General features: G+C 39.0%; 1 protein-coding gene across 2 annotated transcripts; it reads right to left on the reverse strand.

Moving 5' to 3' along the window:
• Window positions 1-789: 789 nt before the first annotated feature.
• Window positions 790-20,497, reverse strand: RAB3GAP1 (RAB3 GTPase activating protein catalytic subunit 1). Of its 2 annotated transcripts, XM_042877658.1 has the most exons (24): window positions 20,428-20,492; window positions 20,271-20,326; window positions 18,984-19,059; window positions 17,910-18,042; window positions 17,576-17,654; window positions 17,097-17,216; window positions 16,399-16,564; window positions 15,552-15,651; window positions 14,553-14,634; window positions 13,714-13,782; window positions 12,984-13,057; window positions 12,375-12,467; window positions 10,825-10,994; window positions 10,617-10,715; window positions 10,243-10,415; window positions 9,560-9,614; window positions 8,898-9,266; window positions 7,728-7,865; window positions 6,515-6,742; window positions 6,321-6,417; window positions 6,128-6,231; window positions 5,926-6,041; window positions 4,861-4,963; window positions 790-1,994 (listed from the first exon to the last, which is right to left on the reverse strand). In XM_042877658.1, exons 1-24 carry the CDS (start codon window positions 20,443-20,445, stop codon window positions 1,752-1,754), a joined length of 2,961 nt encoding a protein of 986 aa, XP_042733592.1. In that variant the 5' UTR covers window positions 20,446-20,492; the 3' UTR covers window positions 790-1,751. The 2 variants fall into 2 exon arrangements, with proteins under 2 accessions (XP_042733592.1, XP_042733593.1); XM_042877659.1 differs by lacking the exons at window positions 790-1,994; window positions 4,861-4,963; window positions 5,926-6,041 and having other exon boundaries at window positions 6,140-6,231; window positions 6,334-6,417; window positions 20,428-20,497.
• Window positions 20,498-20,692: the final 195 nt, after the last annotated feature.

A 20,692-nucleotide genomic window follows, 5' to 3' on the forward strand; every position in this document is an offset into this window, starting at 1 on the left:
TAAAAGTACTTTGTTCTCTACAATTCCAGGCATATTTAATTAAAATACACTGAAATACTTTCATTAGATATCCTTATGAGAAAATGCCTAATGTTTTACACATCGCTTTTCTCAGGTAAAGATGAAGATAGGTGCTGTTGCAAATATACTGTCTTCTATAAACTAAAACTACTGGACTTTTCCAGCAGATCCAAACACCTTTAAGCAGCTGACAGAAAATGTTACAGCACTCATGTTCTCTGAGAATGCCAAAGTGAAGCAGCCAGTCACACAGTTGAAAGATCAAGCACCAGTAAAAGCCTGACTGCTGGCTAAATGAAGGGTTTTCAAGCTTATTCAACCTATACAGGAGGCTGCAGGTATAAGGTAAAAGTCACTAAGAAAGCATAGCAGGAGAGGAGGAAAGCAAGAATACCAGGAAGTGGTAAGTAATCAAACTTATTCAGTAATTAGTCTAGTGCAACTAATTACTTACAAAGTTGGACAGTTGAGCAACTGTTGAATTGGCCTTTGCCTTTCTTCTATTTAACAAAGGCATTTGCCTCATAAAACACAAAGCCTATGGGACAAAGTCCTAGGGAAAGATTTTCTCTAAAAAAAAAAAAATATCCATAACACATTTTTACTTGATGCATGTTTATCAGAGAGAAGTATTTGAGATGGAAGGAACTTTTTACACGTGATCTAGTCACAAACAAGTTTGTTTCTATATCAAGCTATGAAAGTATGACATTTAAGTAGTATTTTGATTTAAAAAAAAAACAAAAACAAACACTCCAACCTGAAAAGTTCTTAGAACCAATAAGTTTAAATTTATTGAGTAATGTCAATAATACCATAGTTTTTACATTGAATTTTGTAATGTAACTCTGACCTGCTCATTCTGATTAAAACACAGTAAGATCACTGTAAAGCAACATTGGCACATACAAGTCATAGTGTTTGCATGATATTCAATGGGATTAGTTTATCAAATCAGATCAAAGACAGTATGCATTTAAATGGTCTCTACTGTAAGCTTCACTTTGGTTTAAAACCTCTGTACATGTAATTTACATACAGCTTTGGCCCTTGCATGCAGGGAAGGATAAAAAGCATCTAAAACTGATTAAGCTTAATGCTAATAGGATTATAGTAGCTTTTATCCCAAAGACAAGACCTTTTTTCAGATGACTGGTGCAAGGCTAGGAGAGTTAGGCAAGAACTAGAATGTGTTGTGCACTTTAAATAAAATGAAAGGTATTTTAGAAGTATTTGCAACTTACAGATTAACCGAAAAAATACTGAGCTCAACACTTGTGATTAGCAATAAATACAAATTAATGTCTACACACCAATTTTAGTAGGCTAATATCACTTTATCGAGTCTGATTAAGAACTGTAAAGCAGGACAGTCTGCATAACCTTGAACATGAAGTATTTGAGTGTAGCCCATTAACATCCATAATTAAACAAGCCGATGCAAAAACATGTGCTCCATTTGGACAGAGGGGGATGGCTAAACTTTCTTCCCCAAAGAAGAGCAAAACCATTGCTGCTGCCTCTCCAGCCCTCCAAGATGGAGCATTTGGAGTCATTCTTCTCAAATCCCAGCCGAGGTCTGTCCTTGGGACTATCACTCCCTGCCACTAACCACAACCTTATTTTCTCCTCCCCACAAGCTGGTAGATCTGTAAGTGTTAACTTCCCTGAAGGAAAATGAGTAACATTCTACTTGTGAAGACACACAAGGTAACACAGCTACGGTTACATCAGAAGAAAGTTGTGTCTGCTGAAAAGGCACCTGCAAGTCGAAAGTCTTCTTTCGTAAGCACGCTGTACATCCGCTGGGGCAGCGGTTTAGAATAAGGTGCGGGACGGGGGACGGTTGTGCGCAGGATGATCTCCCGGCCTGTGGGCGGGGGGAAGTCTGACATAGAGCCCGTGTTGAGTCTTCGCTCATCTGCTGAACCTGATCTCCTCAGTTCTTCATCAAGCGGAGGCACTGCAGAAATCTTAAATAAAAGCAGAAGTGTAACTACAGGGCAGGCTGTTCCTTGCAACTAGAATTCAGAAAAGAATTTGTAAGAGGAGAAGAGGAAGATCGGCAATGGTAAATATCAGAAGGCTTTACGTATACGCACAAGACACTAATGGGATGTCAAGAAATAAACTGCACACAATCAAATGGAAGAACCTTTGTGGATGGTAAGCTCCTTGGGTTTTGAAAAGCATGAAATAAGGTTTTCACCACACAAAACTACCCTTTCTCAGTCAGGAAACTAGCCTCAGCTCTTCATTGCTACACATTTGGTCAAGCCACCCTCGTTGTAGAAGTAACCAGGGCCCCCACTAAGCCTTGACAAAAAGTCACTTGCCTTTGAAATTCAACATGTAACTTCAGTGCACTCTCCATGACCAAAGAGAGGCTTGCTCAGGTTACATCACAGAGCAAACAACACTGGGCCGTCTCCATCTCTACTCACTGCCAGTAAGCAGCAACACTACAACTGATATTGAAAGGAATAGCATACTTCTGCCATTTCTGCCAACTTCCTGGCTGTTCCTCAGATGGTTTGACACACACGCACACAAACACACACTCTCCAATAGCCTAACAGGGTACTGAACTCCTTAACTAAAGACTAGGAACATCATAGAAGAACCCCCATAATGACCTATCCACTCTCTCTGCTTCCATCTCTTACCCATCCAGCCCCCAAGAGCAGGAACCCAGTTCTGCCTGGCTCTACAACCTTTGACACACAGTCAGTCACCAGGGACAAGTGGCATTTGTATGTCCAAAAACAGTTCAAGGACAGCAGACAGGATGTTCTCTTTGCTATACTTCTTCAGTTACTCTAGTTCTCCCTCTCAGAACACCTCTATACTTTTGTCCAAAAGTTTCAGTAGCTTTAATAAGCTTTGCTATCTCAATAGTTTTGGTAGTAGCTGGATCGTGACATCCACACAGTATACTATATAAATCATTACCTTCCCCCAAAGCAACTGGCTGTTTAATAGGCAAGAAAATAGTGACAGCAACAGAGAAAAATATAAAAGGCAGGCCACATATTTCAGCATCAGTGAGTATTAGTATTCACCTGAAGAGAAGTTTGCGTTTTTTATTCTTGTTTTTAGTTTTATATTTTAAATTTGTCTTCATTTTCACTTCCCAATAGGCTCTAAAAGAAAGTCTGCAAATGAGGAAAAACCATTCTGGAAACACAATATTATTTTTATGCTCAGGAACTACAGTACCAACCACATCAGGCTGTACTCTATCTACCAAAAGCTTCAACTCTATGCAGCTAAGGAAGATGAGTGGGAAATGAGGGACAAAGTTGGTTACCTCATCAGAAGATTCAGTCAGCTTGAAAAGGGATGAGAAAAGAACCAGTGATGAAAGATAGAAACAAAGGCAAGTCAGAGATGACTAACAAGAGGCTAGAAGGAGACTGTAGGTTTAAGAGACATCATGCACTCTACTTCTAAGAGCATGCACTTGCTATCATATTTTCCCTGAGAAAGTTTGAAAAGAAGATATTTTACACAACCCAGAGAAGAGTCCAGATTCGAAAGGTAATGAATAATAAAGTAATTCAACTTGTAATTCCCAGACAACTCTCTACCAAACTAATGAATGGTAGATCAAACATGCTTTCCTGCAGCAAGTTAACTCCCATCCCACTAAGAAGTCTTAACAGTGACCAGCAGCTAGTGGGAGGTGGCTGTAAGCTACTAAACTAAACTGTAGAAATTACATGTATTTTTACTTGTTAACGTTAGAAATTCAACTTCTAAAACAAAATACATGATTTAAAAAGAAGTGCATACATTTGCATACCTTTATAGGGCATAATCTTAAGATTTAAGAGAAATTCTTCTCAGTTAAGCTGGCTCCTGCATGTTGAGATTTGCAACACAACTTTCACTAGAGACTAAAGTTCTCTTAAGGGTAAAACAAATGTTCCAATTTTTATTTATCAGAATAACTGTGGCCTGTTTTCAGAATGGTCCTTTTTACACTGAGTTGCAAAATATTACAGATTATTATTAAGGCATCCACACCTCAGAAGTGCTTAATTCCAAATCACTTTTTTTTTCCAGCAGCGATCTCTAAACATGGTTTCAGGCTTTAAGATGTCTGCAACATTATGTCACCTTGTTATTATCACTGCAGTTAAATTTTATTTAGATTATTTGATGCTACAGATAGGTGAAATTCTGAGAGAAGCTGTAGGCTGACTGCAGTCCAAGAACTTTGGAAATCAGTACTTACCAAGCCAGTTATTAAAAAAAAAAACAACTGCTTAAGGAAAAAGGCATTATTTATAAAAAATACAAAATGGGGAAAGATTTCAAGAAAACAGACACGACACAGGCAGTAAATAAAGCAAAAACAGAGTTGAGAGAACTGACACTTTTCCTAAGCACATAAGTTTCCATACCGGAAAGTTTTTGAATATAAGCCTCAGTCTAAGAAGTATTTAATATTATGGCATGCTTCTCTGCATTCCATGTTAAACCATCATCACACTCAACAGTTCTTTCTGCAATGTTGCATATGTTACACAACTTCACTGAAGCAGAAATTTGTGCCATAATTGCATTAGTGTTATAATTCAAAGTAAATCAAACAATAACGACAGCTCTATCTGCTCAACTTCCTTTCAAGTTTCACATCGCAGGTCACCTACTCTTGGTGGGATACTGTTGTAGCTAAAATCACGTTAAACATCACAAAAAAAACACCCAAAAATGCAGTCACATTTATAAAAATACATGGATACATGTAGACAATATAAACAGCCAGCATATGTTAACTTATTGCATTCACGTGGTTTGAGGCCTCAGAGCAGCAGTCAAGAACTCTCTTACCCTCTGAGCATTCACAAACAGTTTGTGAATAACGCTGCCAGCAGGTCCTCTTCCTGCACCAAGAACAGACACTTCTGGCTGCTCCAGGAGACAGTTCACAAATCTGTGATACAAACAATTAAAAAGAAAAAAGAATTTTTGCTTGTTCTGTTTTCTCATCTAAAAATACAATTGCTTCCCATGAGGGGGTCTCTGTCTAACAGAATTAGCACTAGGGGCTAACTCTGAATTCTCTGTTCCAAAAAATTAAGGAAAAAAATTTCATTTCAGAGTAACACTTCCCTCCACACCTTAGCCTTCTGTGATTGCCTCCTGCCCTATCGCTCATTCTTTCACACTAAGATATGACACTAACTGGTGAATGATCTCCCTGTCCTTATCTTGAGCTACAACATTTTTTCCATCGTATTTTCTCATCCTATGTTTTTGAAGAAGATGAGGGAGAGGGCAGTATGATGGTCCTGAGCTACCCACTGGGGTTAAACCATAGCCTAGAGCAGTAAGAACTACTTATTTCTTTTAAAGCGTGTTACACGTTAGTCAGCTTAAGCAGAAAGTAAATCTGACAGCAGGTAGTGACAACAATGAAACATGCCTTGTCACTTTTTATTTATATGTCTTACTGACATTTAGAAAAACTACAATAAGGAAGTGTAACTTTGGGCAGCAGTTCATTCCATATTAGTTGTAGAAAGCATGAAATTCCTCGTCCTTCTAATTTTAACATAAATTGCAACAAAAGTTGATCGCATACACCTTTTACTTACACAAAAGTGTCACATTTCCAGTACCAACAGAAAATAAATCCCATCAAAATAGTAGATATCGCATATTTTAAAGACATGGTTACTCAGACGGGCATACAAGGTGCCCATCCCTGGGTAGCATAGGGACAGGGACACCAAATTAAATACATCATGTTAAATATGACTCTTTAGTATTCCTGTATTATCATCACTTCCATGTGTCCTAAATTTTGACATTACTAAAGAAAGAGCATCAGAGGAAAAAAACAAAACGACTTGAGGGAATTAAATAAGCAAATAAATACACAAAATCAGTCACCTTTGGAGATCTTCCTTCTCCTCCTCATTTTCACATTTCTCTACTCCAAATTTTGCCTTCAAAGACCTGGCCCTGGCAATGATAGCTTCCACACTCATAATCTGAGCAATAATTTCCTGTAGTTTAATGAAAAGATTTATTCTTAGCACTCCCACAAACAAGTCTATCAAGTTTCCAGCACAAACTAACATAGAAGTCTTACTTCTAGCTTCTTGTCCTCTGGATTTGGAAATCGTAGAACTTTACTGGAATGGGATATTATCTGTTTAATAATCTTCTTAACTGAAGATATATCTTCTAGTACTTCTGTTAGGAGGAAGAGAACCAAACAAGTTCTCATTATTGCATTAGTGTTCAACCTAGAATACCATAATAATTTATTAAACATTATTTACCTTCTTCCTTTACCTTGAGTACGGCTGCATGGATGATGCAAGGCAGGAGATGCCGTGCAAGGTCAGCTGGTTTCTGAACAGCAAGGTAATGAAGTACCTTTAACAACAGAAAAATTAACACATTAACAACCAGAACTGCTTCTCACAGTTAACTTCAAAAGATAAGCAGCCATCACTAGCCACAGAATTGTTACCTTCTCTGCTTCTCTAGTGTCATCGAAGAGCCTCTTCTGTCTCCGTGCTGGGACTGGTTTTGCTGTCTCCCAGGCCTCCACCCACATGTTGCTGGGGATCTTCATTCGGGCGCTCAGCTCACCTTTAATTACCACATTTCCCTTTTCATCAACCACTTCCTCTTCAATGTAATCCCGAGGAGAGTACCACCTCACAAAATCCTCCAGACAACAGCCAGGATTAGCTGCCTGGAATGAAGGTGACATTAAATTTGTACTTCACAGAATCCTGTAAAAGTATAATAACTGGGTAGGAAGGCAGTATAGTTTTGAGGGCACACCACAGGCTATGAACAGAAAGTCAGGGAATTTTGTTCATAGTCAGCAAAATTTATGCTAGAAAAGAGACCTGGGTGAGGGGAAAAAAGCAAATGCAAAGCAAAACAGTGGAGTAGGGCATGAGGAGGAATGTACGTGGAAACTACACCATCAACAAAAAGAAACCTTCCTCTTAGGCCCCCCTCAAAAAAGCCAGGAGATTCACACATTACTGCAGGCAAACTCGAAGTCATACTGTGAAGTCAAGCTTCACCTGGTACTTCATAAATGCAAGAAATATTAAATTTTCACAAGTTTTTATCATAGAATAGCCTGGGTTGAAAAAGTACCTCAAAGATCATCTAGTTTCAGCCCCCTCTACTGTGGGCAGGGTCACCAACCACTGCTCAGAGCCACAGTGCATAAGCTTATACAAGACAGAAATGAAAGAAAGAATCAGTAGGCTGCATGAACACGCTTCCAGCAATGACCTTCTGTCTTCTAACTACAGAAGTTCCTTTTCTTCTTCCTTCAAAAAGGATCCTAAAATAAATATCCTCCCTCTTTTATAAAGGCTATCCTGATTTTTAATTTCCAGTTTATCAACTAAAATGCCATGGTTTTTTTTTTTGTTTTTTTTTGTTTTTTTTTTTAATCTCCTGAAGAAAATCACACAAATCCAACACCGTACGAATTCAGCAGAACACTACAGTGCAATAGGCTGGATAGCCACAGATCCTGAAGGGTTTAAGCAGTTTTATCAATGGGCTTTTAATTTCAACTTTAAACTATTTTGAAACTGTTCTGTCTAAGGAAAAAGACTCATTATAAAACCCTTAAAAATTGTTCAACACATGCAAGAAGAATAATTTGATGGAGACAAAAGCAGGCTTGTGGAATTTTTCAAGTAGTATACCTTAAAAGACTCCATATCTGAGAGCAAGCAGGCACTCTGCATGCGTGCTCGAAGATGTGCACCTTCTGCTGAGGTCCCAAGTTTTGCCAGAACCTCAGACTGTTCCTCCAGCAAATCCTCAGTCATGGGTGCTGGCTCCTGCGAGACAGAAAAAGGCAAGTTCACAAATAGTTTCTCCTCATCTTAGCCCTCATTAAGGAAGAAGTGGCTGACAGCTCCCTCAGTACTCAATTTCTACTTTAAGGAAATAACGATAAGTTTCTTTGGCTTAAACTGTTTAACCTGAAACTGTGCATCTGAAAAGGACGCTAACAAACAAAACAAACACTACCTAAGAAACACTTCAGTATACAAAAAACAACAGATTAAGTCTGATGTTTGACTGATACTGTTCTGATTAGACCCACTGTGATAAAGAAGTGCAGGATTTTTGCCACTGATGCTGTCAGCATGTAATTAACTGATGACATTCTGCCTCACTGCTCTCTGCTTGTTCTTTTTACCCATGTGAAGCAACATCAGATAGGTGAATTTCTCTCAAATGAAAACCACTGTATTCACGCATGGCTGAATTCACATTACTTCCTCTGACACCACTGTTTCCCATTTCACCCCTCTACAAGAAAATCAAATAAGGTTTCCAGTTCACTGGGGGAAATCTGCTCTAGATAGTGAGGTCCTAAGCTGATGACTATGGCCTTCTGAAATATTTCTCAGTGTGTCTCAAAAAGACAAGAAGCAACAGCAAAACTGATCCAGTACTCTGGTCCATCTGGTGGAAATTACTATCAGCTCAGATGACCAAACATATGGAGTCTTAAATGTGTCACACCACAGAAACATAAGAAAAAAAATAGGGAGGGAAGGGAAGATGCCTTAGGAATTGGAAATAAGGAAAAAAACAGTGTGGGGTAGACAAGACAGCTTAGTTTTCATTTCAAATGAAAGAAATGTGTTTTGAATTAAATTTGGTAAAAGCATGTAAGATTTCACTTTGAACACCTTCACCAAGTTATAAAATATTGAAAATCCACTCTTAAGACAGAGCCATTCCTCTGTTTTCGGTCCAAATAAATAACCTGCAAACTACATGCAACTTCACAATCCTGAGAATGAACGGTACTGCACAAGAATCGCACTGCACATGTGGCTCAGTTCTGGCTATCTAACCTGTGTTATGGGAATGTAGAGAGGCTCTCCAGGATGCAGCAGTGTCAGCTTCCCATGAGGATGCAGGCGGCCTTCTGGTTTCAGGTTTACAGGCTCTTTGCTGCCTTCTTTTGCTCCTTTTTTTCCATTATCCTGTCCATTTCCTTTCAGATCTTCTGTGTCACTTAGACATTCAAAAAATTCCTCTTCACTGTCACTCCACGATTCCCAAGACTTTCCAACTTCTTTATCAGTCTCCTTCAGGTAATCTCCAGAGTGGTCTGCTCCTTTTCCAGCATCACCAGAAGAACCACCAGGTGAACGATCTGACACGCTCCCCCTTTTCCCCTCATCTCTTGCTTTCTTTCTTTCAATGCAACAGTTTAACATCTAACAAGTTATATGGGGGGAAGGGGGGGAAAAGTGTTTAGCAATTACTTCTTTTACAGAAAAAAAACATCACAGAGAAACATAAAGAATTACAAAAAATCCCTTACGATTCCAAAAGACATTAATCCCATTGAACTGGTACTATAACAAAGATTTTGCCAAGGAATGGAGATCCAGACCAAGTGATACAAGCCTAACTAAATCTATAAAAAACCAACGTATTTAAATAACAATGGTTATGACTTGGATTGTTTCTCTAGGAGAAAAATCATTCTGAAATTTGGGATATTTACCTGAAGCTTCTGATGCAGTAAACAGCATCTCAGATCTGGAGGGCCATTAGCTAATCTAACAAAAGGTAGAAGTGTAACTATTACCAATTATGAAGTTGAACTTTTCACACACACATGGTCTTAAATCACCTGAAATCCAGGAAAGGGGCAGATACCCACAACAAACCCACCCCCACCAGTTCCACTATGCAGCTCTTTTGTAGTCCCAGCACACAAGTAGTGACTGAACAAGCACAGAATTTAAACTACATTTACTTCCTAGAGATCATTTTTGAAGCTCAGAGATCAAGTGTAGCAGTATAAAGCAGACAGATTCTGCATTCCCTGGTCAGTTTTGTATTTGAATGATAGCTGAGACAGCATCATCTGCCTGAAAAGGCAACTACACCAACAGGAACTGGGAACAGCTCCCTTAGAAAAGTGGTGGAACTACACCACAAAACAAAGGTATTTCGCTCTATAACAGCTCCTTCATTTTTATCTGATAATTTGGAAGCTGAGCATTTGCATAAGCTTCTTTTTCCTCCAAACAGTGGAATGCTCTTTAACTGGAGCTTCCTTCAGATGTCTCAAGTTTAACAGAGTGTGCAGATTCTTTCCCTACTCGCTCTCTTTTTGTACATTAGGAAGGAAAGATAATAAAACCAGCAGACAGCGTTTGCAATTAAATAAATCAATCTTACCCTGGAATAAGGTAGTTGTTCTCCCATCTGTAGCGCATTTCTAACACAAACTCTTGCCAAAGATGTGCCACTCCTTTTACTCCTCCATGGTAGAAGTTTATCATACAAAGACATAAAGCTAATTTGTATGTCAGACTATCAGAAGGAGCAGATTTAAACTGACTGAAGAGATTCTATATAAGAAATAAAAGAAAGCAGGAATACAGAACCAATGGCATTTTCACCAAAACCATACAATCTGTGCGTTCTGTGTATCTTTCCAAAATTCACCAATTATAAAACATAAGGTCACAACAAAGTCTGTATTAACATGCACTAAAGATCGTGTTCCCTCCCTGTCTTCCCTCTGTCAAGTATCAGTTGGTACAACTTACGTAATCTTCGTTCTCTGGAGGAGGATTGTTTCCTGATGAAGAGCTAGCCCTGCTTTCATATCCCTCTGCCAGTTTGTCAACAGCATCAGGAAATAAGAACTTGAAGAAATAACATTTAAACTTAGGCTGTTTCAAGGAGTGGATCAATGCAGTTCAAATAATGAAACTGACATCAGAAGCATTTTTTTCTTTAATTCTGCTCACTTACCAGAAGAATAGTGTTCAAAACTTCATTGTTCAAAGGTGATTCATCCACACCTCTGTGCTTGCGAATCTTTTTCTTTGCACTGTGAACCATATTTGTGACAGATAGTTTATGAATTGGGACAGGCGCTGGCTCAGTGAGCTTCGACAAAGCATGAGTGATATCAGCAACCTCTATGCAATTGAAAAAAGAAAAGAACAAAATCAACTCAAAGTCTACCTGCTGTAATCAATCTATACTTCTTGCATTGAATTTTAACCCTATTAACCTAGGCTATACCCTCATGCTATCAATGTTTGATCCTTGATACAAATTCTTGGTCACAGTTATATAGCAGAACCAGGAGTCACAAAGGAGTCGCAGACCAACCACCTTTAATTTACTTTTTTCTGAATGAAGATAAGACTGTAGGTAGTGCCTGCCATCTACTGCAAGTACTGCATAGTTGCAGATAATGACAGGCAGAGTATCAGCAAATAAAAAAAAAACCTGCTGAGGAGCCCACTTACACATGGTAAAATTGAGTAAACTGTAGGTAACAGAACATGCAAGTTTATGCTGGAGCTTTAGATTAGACAATCTGTGCACTATTTTGTTTTAGATTCTTCTGTTAAACTCATCAAATCAAAAGATATTTTCCAGACAAAGCTGTAGCTGGTCAACTCCAAAACCAATGAATTAATATTGTTTAAAAGTGTAAAAACAAATTTAAGTGAATTATTAGCCTGGAAAATCTCATCTTGGCAGACATTTTAAGGAAACAAGAGGTAAGGGAGGGCTGAAGAGATTATGTCAAGCAATAGAAGTAGGATGGATGTGGCTCTGGGCAGCCTGATCTGCTGGCTGGAGACCCATTCAAGGCCATTCTATGACTCTATGATTTTACTCTACAGAGTCCAACACTTTTTAAATCTAACTAGCTAGCTCCTTTTCTTTTGTTTTTGAGCTCCTTCAAAATACATTCAACATGTAAAGTAAGAGAATTGAAAGAAAGGGACAAGGGCATCCAAAAAATGCCAGTATCCCCACACTGTTGGGATAATGCTTGACCTATTGGTCTAACAATTTTGGTTTTAGCTTCATTTCATTTCTCTCTCAGTAAGATAGGCCTTTGAAGTGGAAAGGAGATCAAAGACTCTCAAACAGATATCACTCTTATTTGGCTGTTTAAAAGCACATAACACAGTATTTCAAAAAGCAGAAAGTAGTGAGTATAAAAATACAGAAAATAATGCAGATGAATCTGTTTAATGCTTGCTCAAAACCAAGTCTTCTATGTAAGCAGTCAAAAGGAAAGTCTCATTTTCTTTCTCGTTTAATTAAAAATATAACATTGGAATTTGCCCTCTGACCCTTCAAGAGCTGAAATTGCCAATTCACGTTAAGTATTCATATTAAACATCACCCAAATTTGTGGAAGTGTTCCAGAAAATGCCTGAAGGTAAAAAATATAAAATACTGCTGAATCTGAAGTCAAGAGAAGTGGCAGGAAAGGTCAGATTTGTGAAACGAATAACTATCAAAAACATAAGTCAACAAGATTTTAGCTTTACCTTTTCCATCCTCTTCAAATGCAGACCTTCCCAGTATTTCATCAGTTGACTCCTTCCGACGACAAAGCTTGAAGAATTCATTAAGAAAGTCACCTGTAAGAGAAACAGTTTCTGAACAACTAGATTGAAGTCCCACTGAACAATAAGCTAATCATCAAACAATTCTTGATAACTTCCTCTTTTTTTCTGATGACAACTTTGTCTTTTTCTGAATGAACACAATAATCTCTTCCAAAGCACAAAATATCCTTAAACCAGGTAACTGAAGTATCAGAAAATGCACTGCTAGACAACCTATCAGCCACCACTCCACAGCACAGACCTCACCCAAAGCAAACTGCAATTGTACAGCAGAACAGAACATGCACAGTAAACATTTACTCTCTGGAACCTGAAGTAAGAACAGCACTGAAGTTAATGGCACACATAGACTAACCTATAAGAAACTATTTGCAAAGCTTGTGTTCTTGGAAAAAGAAGTCCAAAATACAGTACACTCAAAGAAATTAGGGGAGTGAGGAACCAGGTCATCGGGGAATCAATCATTCAATTCTAATTTCTAAACAGCTTAAAAGCAATAAAAGAAGATACAAAATTGTGATGTCTTACCCAATAGACACTGAGGATTATCTGCTTTTCTGACTCTTACAGACCACTGTGGTGCTTGAATAGGATCTAGATCACTAGAAAAAAAAAAAAAGTTTAATTCCATAACCACAGGTATACAAGAGATGAGCACTAAATTCTTAAATAAAATTTCATAGTTGTGAAGCTGTAATATACACCTGGTTATACAGAGGAATATGAAAAGCATTCTAAAATGTAAGCAAGAGTTCATTTTCACAGACATATGACATGAATAAAAATCAAAAGAACGACTCAGCTCAACTTTAAGTAAAATCATCTTTTGAAATCTACTGATGTTAAAAAATTATTTTTGCATTACTTAAAACAGTAGACCACAAGTCTTTTCTTCCTTTCTGATGTACAAGTGCACATTGTTCTCCTCTTTAGAAAGAGGGATGTCAATCACTGAGCTCCTAATGCTTTCCTTATTCTAAATCTTGCTATCCTCCTTTCAAGAAAAAATGCAATACACAAAACTTGTAAGGTTAGCATGGCAGTATGCCCCCAGATGTACATTCTGTTGAGCTCACAGCATAACATTTTCTCACACAGAAATGCACTTCAAGAATATTTTTTCCAGAGCAGACATTCTATCAGTAGATCTTAGCGCTCCACAAAAAGCAACACACAGAGTCCTAATGTCACTTAAATGCAGCAGTTAACAAGTGGAGAGGACACATCTAGATACTTGCAATTCAGACAAAATACTTACGAATAGACATCATTGTCAACAATTACACCTTCTGTTAGGTGAGGCCATGTAGTGGCTAGATGGAGCTCACTGAAACAGAACAAGATACAAGTGTCTATCAAACGTAAGATCTTGACTCACATGACTGTTCATGTTTAAATGCCTGCATGGGTTTTGCAGCTAAGCACAGAACTGTGCATATTTCCAACAAGTTTCCATCACCCAGCACTGCACTCAGCCTTACTAGCAGCTGGCACACAGGTCCCTTTCACCACTCCTCTCTGTAAAAGCAGAGATTGTGCATTATCCTCTGTAATGGTGCCCCACTACAGAAAGAAAAACCTACATAACTTGCCTACTGCTTTAATATTGTCTAATACATTAAATGACCATTTGATTTGCTGAGTAGTGATGGGGTATTCGGAATAAGACATCAGAAGTATTGTAACAACTCAGTTAATAGACTCTCTCATGTAAAGTCTTCTACAAATGTGACAGTAAAAACAATGATCAAGTCCACATGTTGAATGAAAGAACGCTGAATGAAAGCATATGATTTTTAAAGTTTTCTCCAGTTAACGTGTTCCAACATAACAGTTTCAGGAACAAACTAAGTACTCTAAGTTTATGATGGAACATTTATGAGCTGCAATTCTAATACCATTATATCACTTGCCCAGTTGTGTTACTTGCTATTAAATTTGGATAATATAGCATTCTGCTACTGACACAGTCAGTATAGGACAGCAAAGCTCAAATGACATACCTTAAAGTCCTCCATTAAGCGAAGTCAAAAAAAAAAAACAACAAACTTACATCCCCCCCAAAAAAAACAACAGGTTTTTCAACTTTTATCTTACCTAATAGGATCCTCACAGGCACCAAATGGTAACTTCCCAAATTCAAGGCCTCCAACTTCTCCTCCAACTAGAGCATCTATATCTGAACATAAATCAACACATTTCCCATACAGAATTCATGGGGTTTTTGAAAAACCATATCATGCCATTTTCACAGTAAGACTGCAATGTGTTGGCTGATCAGAAAATAACAGAATAGTTAGGTGACAGAGGTATGAAAACACAGTCCTAGCACATAGCCAAAGTAGTTGCTTCCAATCGAAACTAGGAAGTAATGTTGCAACTAGATAATCAAAACAATGTGTTCTGGTAAGAACAAATCCTCATAACTCAAGAACGACCACCAAGGACGCACACAGTATCACATAGTGAGCTCTTAAGTAAGCATCTAGGACTTTTTTTCTAAGTAGCATTACTGGTGCAAACTTTTCAAGCCTCATATGTATACCTCAGATTGAAGACACGTTATTTTTCCTCACCTCTCCCCTCAACAAGAGCTAATATAATAAAGTGCTCGATCAGCAGTTTTTGCTACATAAAAGAATTAACTCCTTCGCTTAATAACAACAAAATAATCCAAAGTTCTACCTCAAGCAAGGTCCACACAAGATTTTCTCCTCTTCCTATTGTTAATAAACAGCAAAGCATTAAAATCAATCTTTTTATTGAAATAACTGACCAGTACTCTTGTGAAGTAGTAACATCTATAAAACATGAATCCAGCAGGTTCTGCGTGGAACTCAGGGCAGAATTCTTTACAGATCTATGGACAGTTATCCTCTTCTCTCCAAACAAATACTACGGTTCTAGACATACCACAATTTGTCTAATACTAATAAAAAACAACTGTCACAAACATAAGCCACAGTCCTATCTTCAGAGCTTCGAACTTGTTAGCTCATCACAGCCTTTAATTCCTCTGGCAAGATACAGAAACGTTTTCTTTTGCATTTGCCATTTAACTTAAGACAGGCTATTACATGGACACAAAACTCCCACCTGGTGGCTGCTGCGGCCAGAAGTACTGTTGCCAATCTTGAAGCACATACGTAAGCCGAATAGCCATGCTCACTGGAGGCAGTGGTGTTAACGGGCATCCCTTGAAAACATCCACTGTTAAGTGCACATCCTTTAAAATATCCTCATACAGAACTTAATTCTAATATAAACTACCATACATTTCATCAAATTTATGAATTACCAAGAATTACCAGTAAAGCCACTGCTTAGCAAGACGCTTGTGCTAAAACTAAGCATATAAACATTCTAAAACCCGTGCAACATTTACAAGCTCTATTTAGCTGGTAACGTACAAGTAACTAACACAGAATATGACAGGTCTTCAGTAAGGACTTTTTCAGTGTTTTGATGAGATTGTGACTAATGGTGGTGGTCAGCAAAGTGTTGCAGTCAGCCATACCACTCCAGAGAAGTCCACCCAGGCCCCTCAGATTACTATCATATTGTTCCTCACTATTTATAGGAGGTTGGGTGCTGGAGCTACAAGTATCAGAACAAACATGCACCTCAACCTTCCCCTCTCCTTTTAAACAGCACGTAGAGCTTGTCTCTATTGAAAGAGGGAGTTGTTGCAAGTAGGCTGCAAATCAGAAAAATTTGGCCTTCATATGCCAGTGGAGAATTTATACAATTTTTGTTAATTTTCTACTACTAGATACAGAGCAACAATATCTGGGAAGACACTTCGTTGGTATTGACAGTAAGTCTGTATACATCAGTAAGTCTGATACACAACAACTCGCTAGAAGACAGAAGCAAATGAATGGCAGTCAGGTGACAGAATAATAATTCTTAGTATCAGGTATGTATGTGCAGATGCACTTACAATCTTGGACTTGAAGACATCCAGTAATCCCGATAAGTGAGTATACTGGCTGGGGACTTTGCGAAGATGAACCATTTCAAAGTCAGTTCGAACTCCCGGACCTTGGCACTCTCCAACATACATACGGCGCCATTTCTGATGTATTTGCACAAACAACGGCACCTGACTGTAAAACACCCACATTTTGGATTATCTCTGCCAGCTCATAGCCTTTTAAACACCGCATTTTTTACAATGTATTTCTCTTAAGAGAACACAATTCAAAATGCTAAATATGAATCACAGAAAAATATTCTTAACTTCATCATTAAAGAGAACTCCTAAAAATTGTCATGAGAAACACAGATGCAAAGATTCAATGACCTGTTGGCTTTCAGTCCAATTACTAAAAGCTACTAATAATTACTAGAAATTCACAGTTACCACACAGTGTTCCATATGCCACTTATCCCAACAACATGCAACAGTTTTATAAGCCTTTGAGGTTTCCATACAACAATGAATATAAATAACATACTGAATATTTATATAGTTACTGCGGAAAGATACTTAAAAAGTCTTTTTGTAACAGTATTATGGTGCAAATGCAAGAAACACAACGTAATTCACTAACAACTAAATACTTCTTCCTAAATAAATAAAGAACTATATAAATAGCACGCTAGTTTCACCTTTAAAAAGTTCATGCTTTCACCTACCAGCCAGTGTTGCCCAATGCAATAGAAACAGAACTCAGCAGGAGGTTACATTTCGATTCACTAAGAACCGCATCGTTATTTGCAGCTGGAGCAATAACCACAAACTCACGTAAGCCGTACCTTAGAGAAAGAGCAGGGAAAGACAACATACTTGTGTGCTCCAATAGACCAGCTCAAACACAGAATTGTCAGGAATATTACAACCTGAATAACCTAATTCCTGCCAGCAGGGACATGACTCTTATTTTGCTGTGTGTCGCTTCTTTCAGAGAGGCCAAGATCTGACTGGGAACGCAGTACCGCAGATCATCTCACCACTACGCTAATTCAACAATGCTCAAACACTACTGAAGTCATATGAGGATTTCCAGGTGACCAGTCCTGAGTTTCTTACTAAAGTTAGTAAAAACTGTAATTAGACTGAAAAACAAACTATCACTATGCTTCTCTGTATTAGAGAAGAAAGGCAGCATACATACCATCTTACTAGACAGTGGGCTCTAGGAGGAAAGTCATTGTTCATGCAGAGCAAGTCCTGCATAGGCAGAGGAAGGGCATCTGCAAAAAAAAAAAAAAAAAAAGGACACGTAAGAGCATCAGCATCCATTTAAACTAACAGTTTACTTCTTCAGCAATTTGTTCACTGTAAGACATAGTAAAAATCAGAAATATCAAGTCCAACTCATCAGATCCCCCAAAATTTCACACAGATGCAAATCAATGCTTATGAAATCAACACTCTGAAATTGTCTTTTGTCATATCCTTCCAACACCTGTGACATATTTCAGGCATGAAAGAGTACTGTCAGCTACCTTCTACACCTTCTTCTCTCCCATCTCTGTCACCAGGTTCTTGTACAAGATAATGATGTGTAACTGAGAATTTGAAGTCTGCAAACGAAATTTCATCTGATTTCTCCTCCCACACTCCTGTGGTATATACACCCTGCAGATTGAAAATAACAAACAAAAGCAATTGAAAAAATGAAAAACAACAAACAAAGCTATTACTTGATCACATAAATTTAGTGTAATATTTGTTCATTTTTTTCTCCTGCAGTTTTATTTTACAGCTAGGCACCGTCTACTATGAAGATAATTCTCAAAGCACTTAAGGTTAGCTGAACGCTAAAATCCACGTTAATCACTTTCATTTCAAGGACAAAAGTCTTCAGCATTATTAGGCAACGTAAAGAATTGTACAGTTACTACTAGAAGTCATGTGAACAACCACTCTTTGTAAGAAGTTCTTCTCACTACAAAACAAGAGGTCCAGAACAGAAAACAAAATACAGGAACACACTGACAGCAATGGTTGACAACTAGTTCACTAGATATCATAAGCTTTAATCCCTAATACTTGGTACTCTAAAATTAAGTTATAGAACTCCTCTGGAAACATGACAGCCATAAATCCCTTAATTTCCCACACGTTTTACAGGACTGAAGCACCACCAGAAAGCTGCTAATTAGACTTCTGGAGAAAAAAATAGAAAGTCTCCCTATGAGATGTACTGAGTCACAAGTAACACAATGCAAACCTCAACAACAGTACGTGAGGCATGCCAAATGCACCAGGGAGGGCAAAGTAAATAAACAAGCTCATTGAGAATAGAGAGCAGCTAAAACAATGTTCCCAAATGGAAAACAGGCAATGAAAAGAAACCATAGCACTAGCCCCAATAAGGAATTTATCAAGGAAATTGTCTATCTGGCAGAATTCCAGTAACCTCACAGCACTTGTTTGTTCAATAGCCAGTTTTACAAGTGAAATTCCTAACACAAATCATTAGCTGCCACATTTAAGTAAATGAGAACACACATAAACACATCCATGGGTACTGCTAGTTTCTAACACTCTGTGGAAGCTCTAACTGACCAACTGACCTTTTCCAGAGGTTTGCCTGAAGAAATCCCAATAAGTTTCCAGTCATTCAACACTTCTTCTATTTTTGAAATAAATCTAGTAAGGAGGGAAAAACGTATTAATATTTCCTGATTGCTTGCTCAGCTTGTGTTGTAATTCAACTCCCAAAAGCAGACAAGTAGTCCTGCTGGGGAATTCCTTTAAAACAACACAAAAAATAGTAACATACCAGGGATTGCAACAAAAACAGTCTGCTTCCTTGTACAAATAAAGTGGTGCTTTTAGTTTCACATCCCAGATAAGCCTTATTTTTAGCAACCGTTATGAACATGCATTGAATGTTTATAAAGTCTCACCCATTTCCACAGAACCACAGAACTGTAGGAGTCGGAAGGGACCTCTGGGGATCCACAAGTCTAACTGCTTCACTGATGAGCACTTCAGTTATACTTCAAGCAGCATCTTTTCCCAAAAAGGTAATTTCTAACATAGGGGAACATGCTTTCTGTCTCTCCTACTCACCCTTCCCCCATACCCCAACCCCCAATTACTGGTTTGCAAAAAGGGTTTCAAGCACAACCAGCTAAAATTAAAATACATCCCAGTCATGGCCAACACAGGCTTTAATTTAGATCGATATACAGATCATGCATTAAGACAATGCAAGTTGGAAGAACTGAGACTGATGTTATACATTTGTCTGGTACTGCACCAAAACAGAGCACTGCTTCACTGTTTACAGAAAAAAAAAAACAAAAACCGACATTAGACACATAACTGTAATCTAAATTCAATTTAAACACAGACCTTAAAGTCTTTTTCTATTGCAGATATTCTCACTGGAAAAAGAATTTTAAAGAATAATACATAAGAATGCAGAGCAACCTTCACCTGATGTTGTTCCCTATGCTGCTCTGCTAACTTTGAAGGGCTTCAACCACAAGGCAAGTACTCGACTGCTACATTACAACACATGGGTTTTATGGATGTTCGCTGTAATCCTCGGCTAAACCTGATCTTCCACCTGGTTCACAAACAGCCGGCCTAGATCCTCTTATACACTGCAACCGAGCACTGTCAGCCCTACCGCAACCGCACCGCCCAGCAATCGCTTCATCTGAGCACTGCACAACAGCACCTTCCGTGACTGCCTGCTTCAGTTCAGCTGACAACAAAAACAAGGCCACCGAGTTGCTGGGAACTCGAATCGCGCCCGACACAGTCCGAAATCCGGCCGGGGAAGGAAGGTAAGGAGGCGCCGGGGCTGCGAGGAGCAGGGCCGGCCTCAGCCCAACGGCAGCGCGTACCTCTCCCACTCGGAGGCGGTGGTGAAGTCCGTGATCTCGAACACCTCCGAGTCGGGCTGTGGGGAGAGAGCAGGAGAAGCAGTGAGCGGGGAGGCGGCCGTGGGCCGGGAGCACCGGGGTGAACACGATGGGACGGGAGGAATGAGCAAACACTCACTTCGCTGTCCGCCGCCATCTTGCGCTGTGCCCGCCCCACGCGCAAGGGCTGGCGGGAAGGGGCGGCTGCCTCACACGGTGCCTCGTCCCCGCACGGCGTCTCACGGAGGGGTGAGGTCGAGCTCTCCCCGCTCTGAGGGGCCTCTTTTCAGGATAAATTCCTGACTTGCTGGGACGGGGTGTCCCCACGGGGCTCGGTGTCCCTCACACAGGAGAGCGTCTGCCAGCCCTCACAGGAGTTTCCTCCGAAACTCTCTCAGTCCCTG

This window comes from Lagopus leucura, unplaced genomic scaffold (assembly GCF_019238085.1).
Source record: "Lagopus leucura isolate 7727_CA_CO unplaced genomic scaffold, USGS_WTPT01 Super-Scaffold_100019, whole genome shotgun sequence".
In the NCBI taxonomy this organism is placed as follows: Eukaryota; Metazoa; Chordata; class Aves; order Galliformes; family Phasianidae; genus Lagopus; species Lagopus leucura.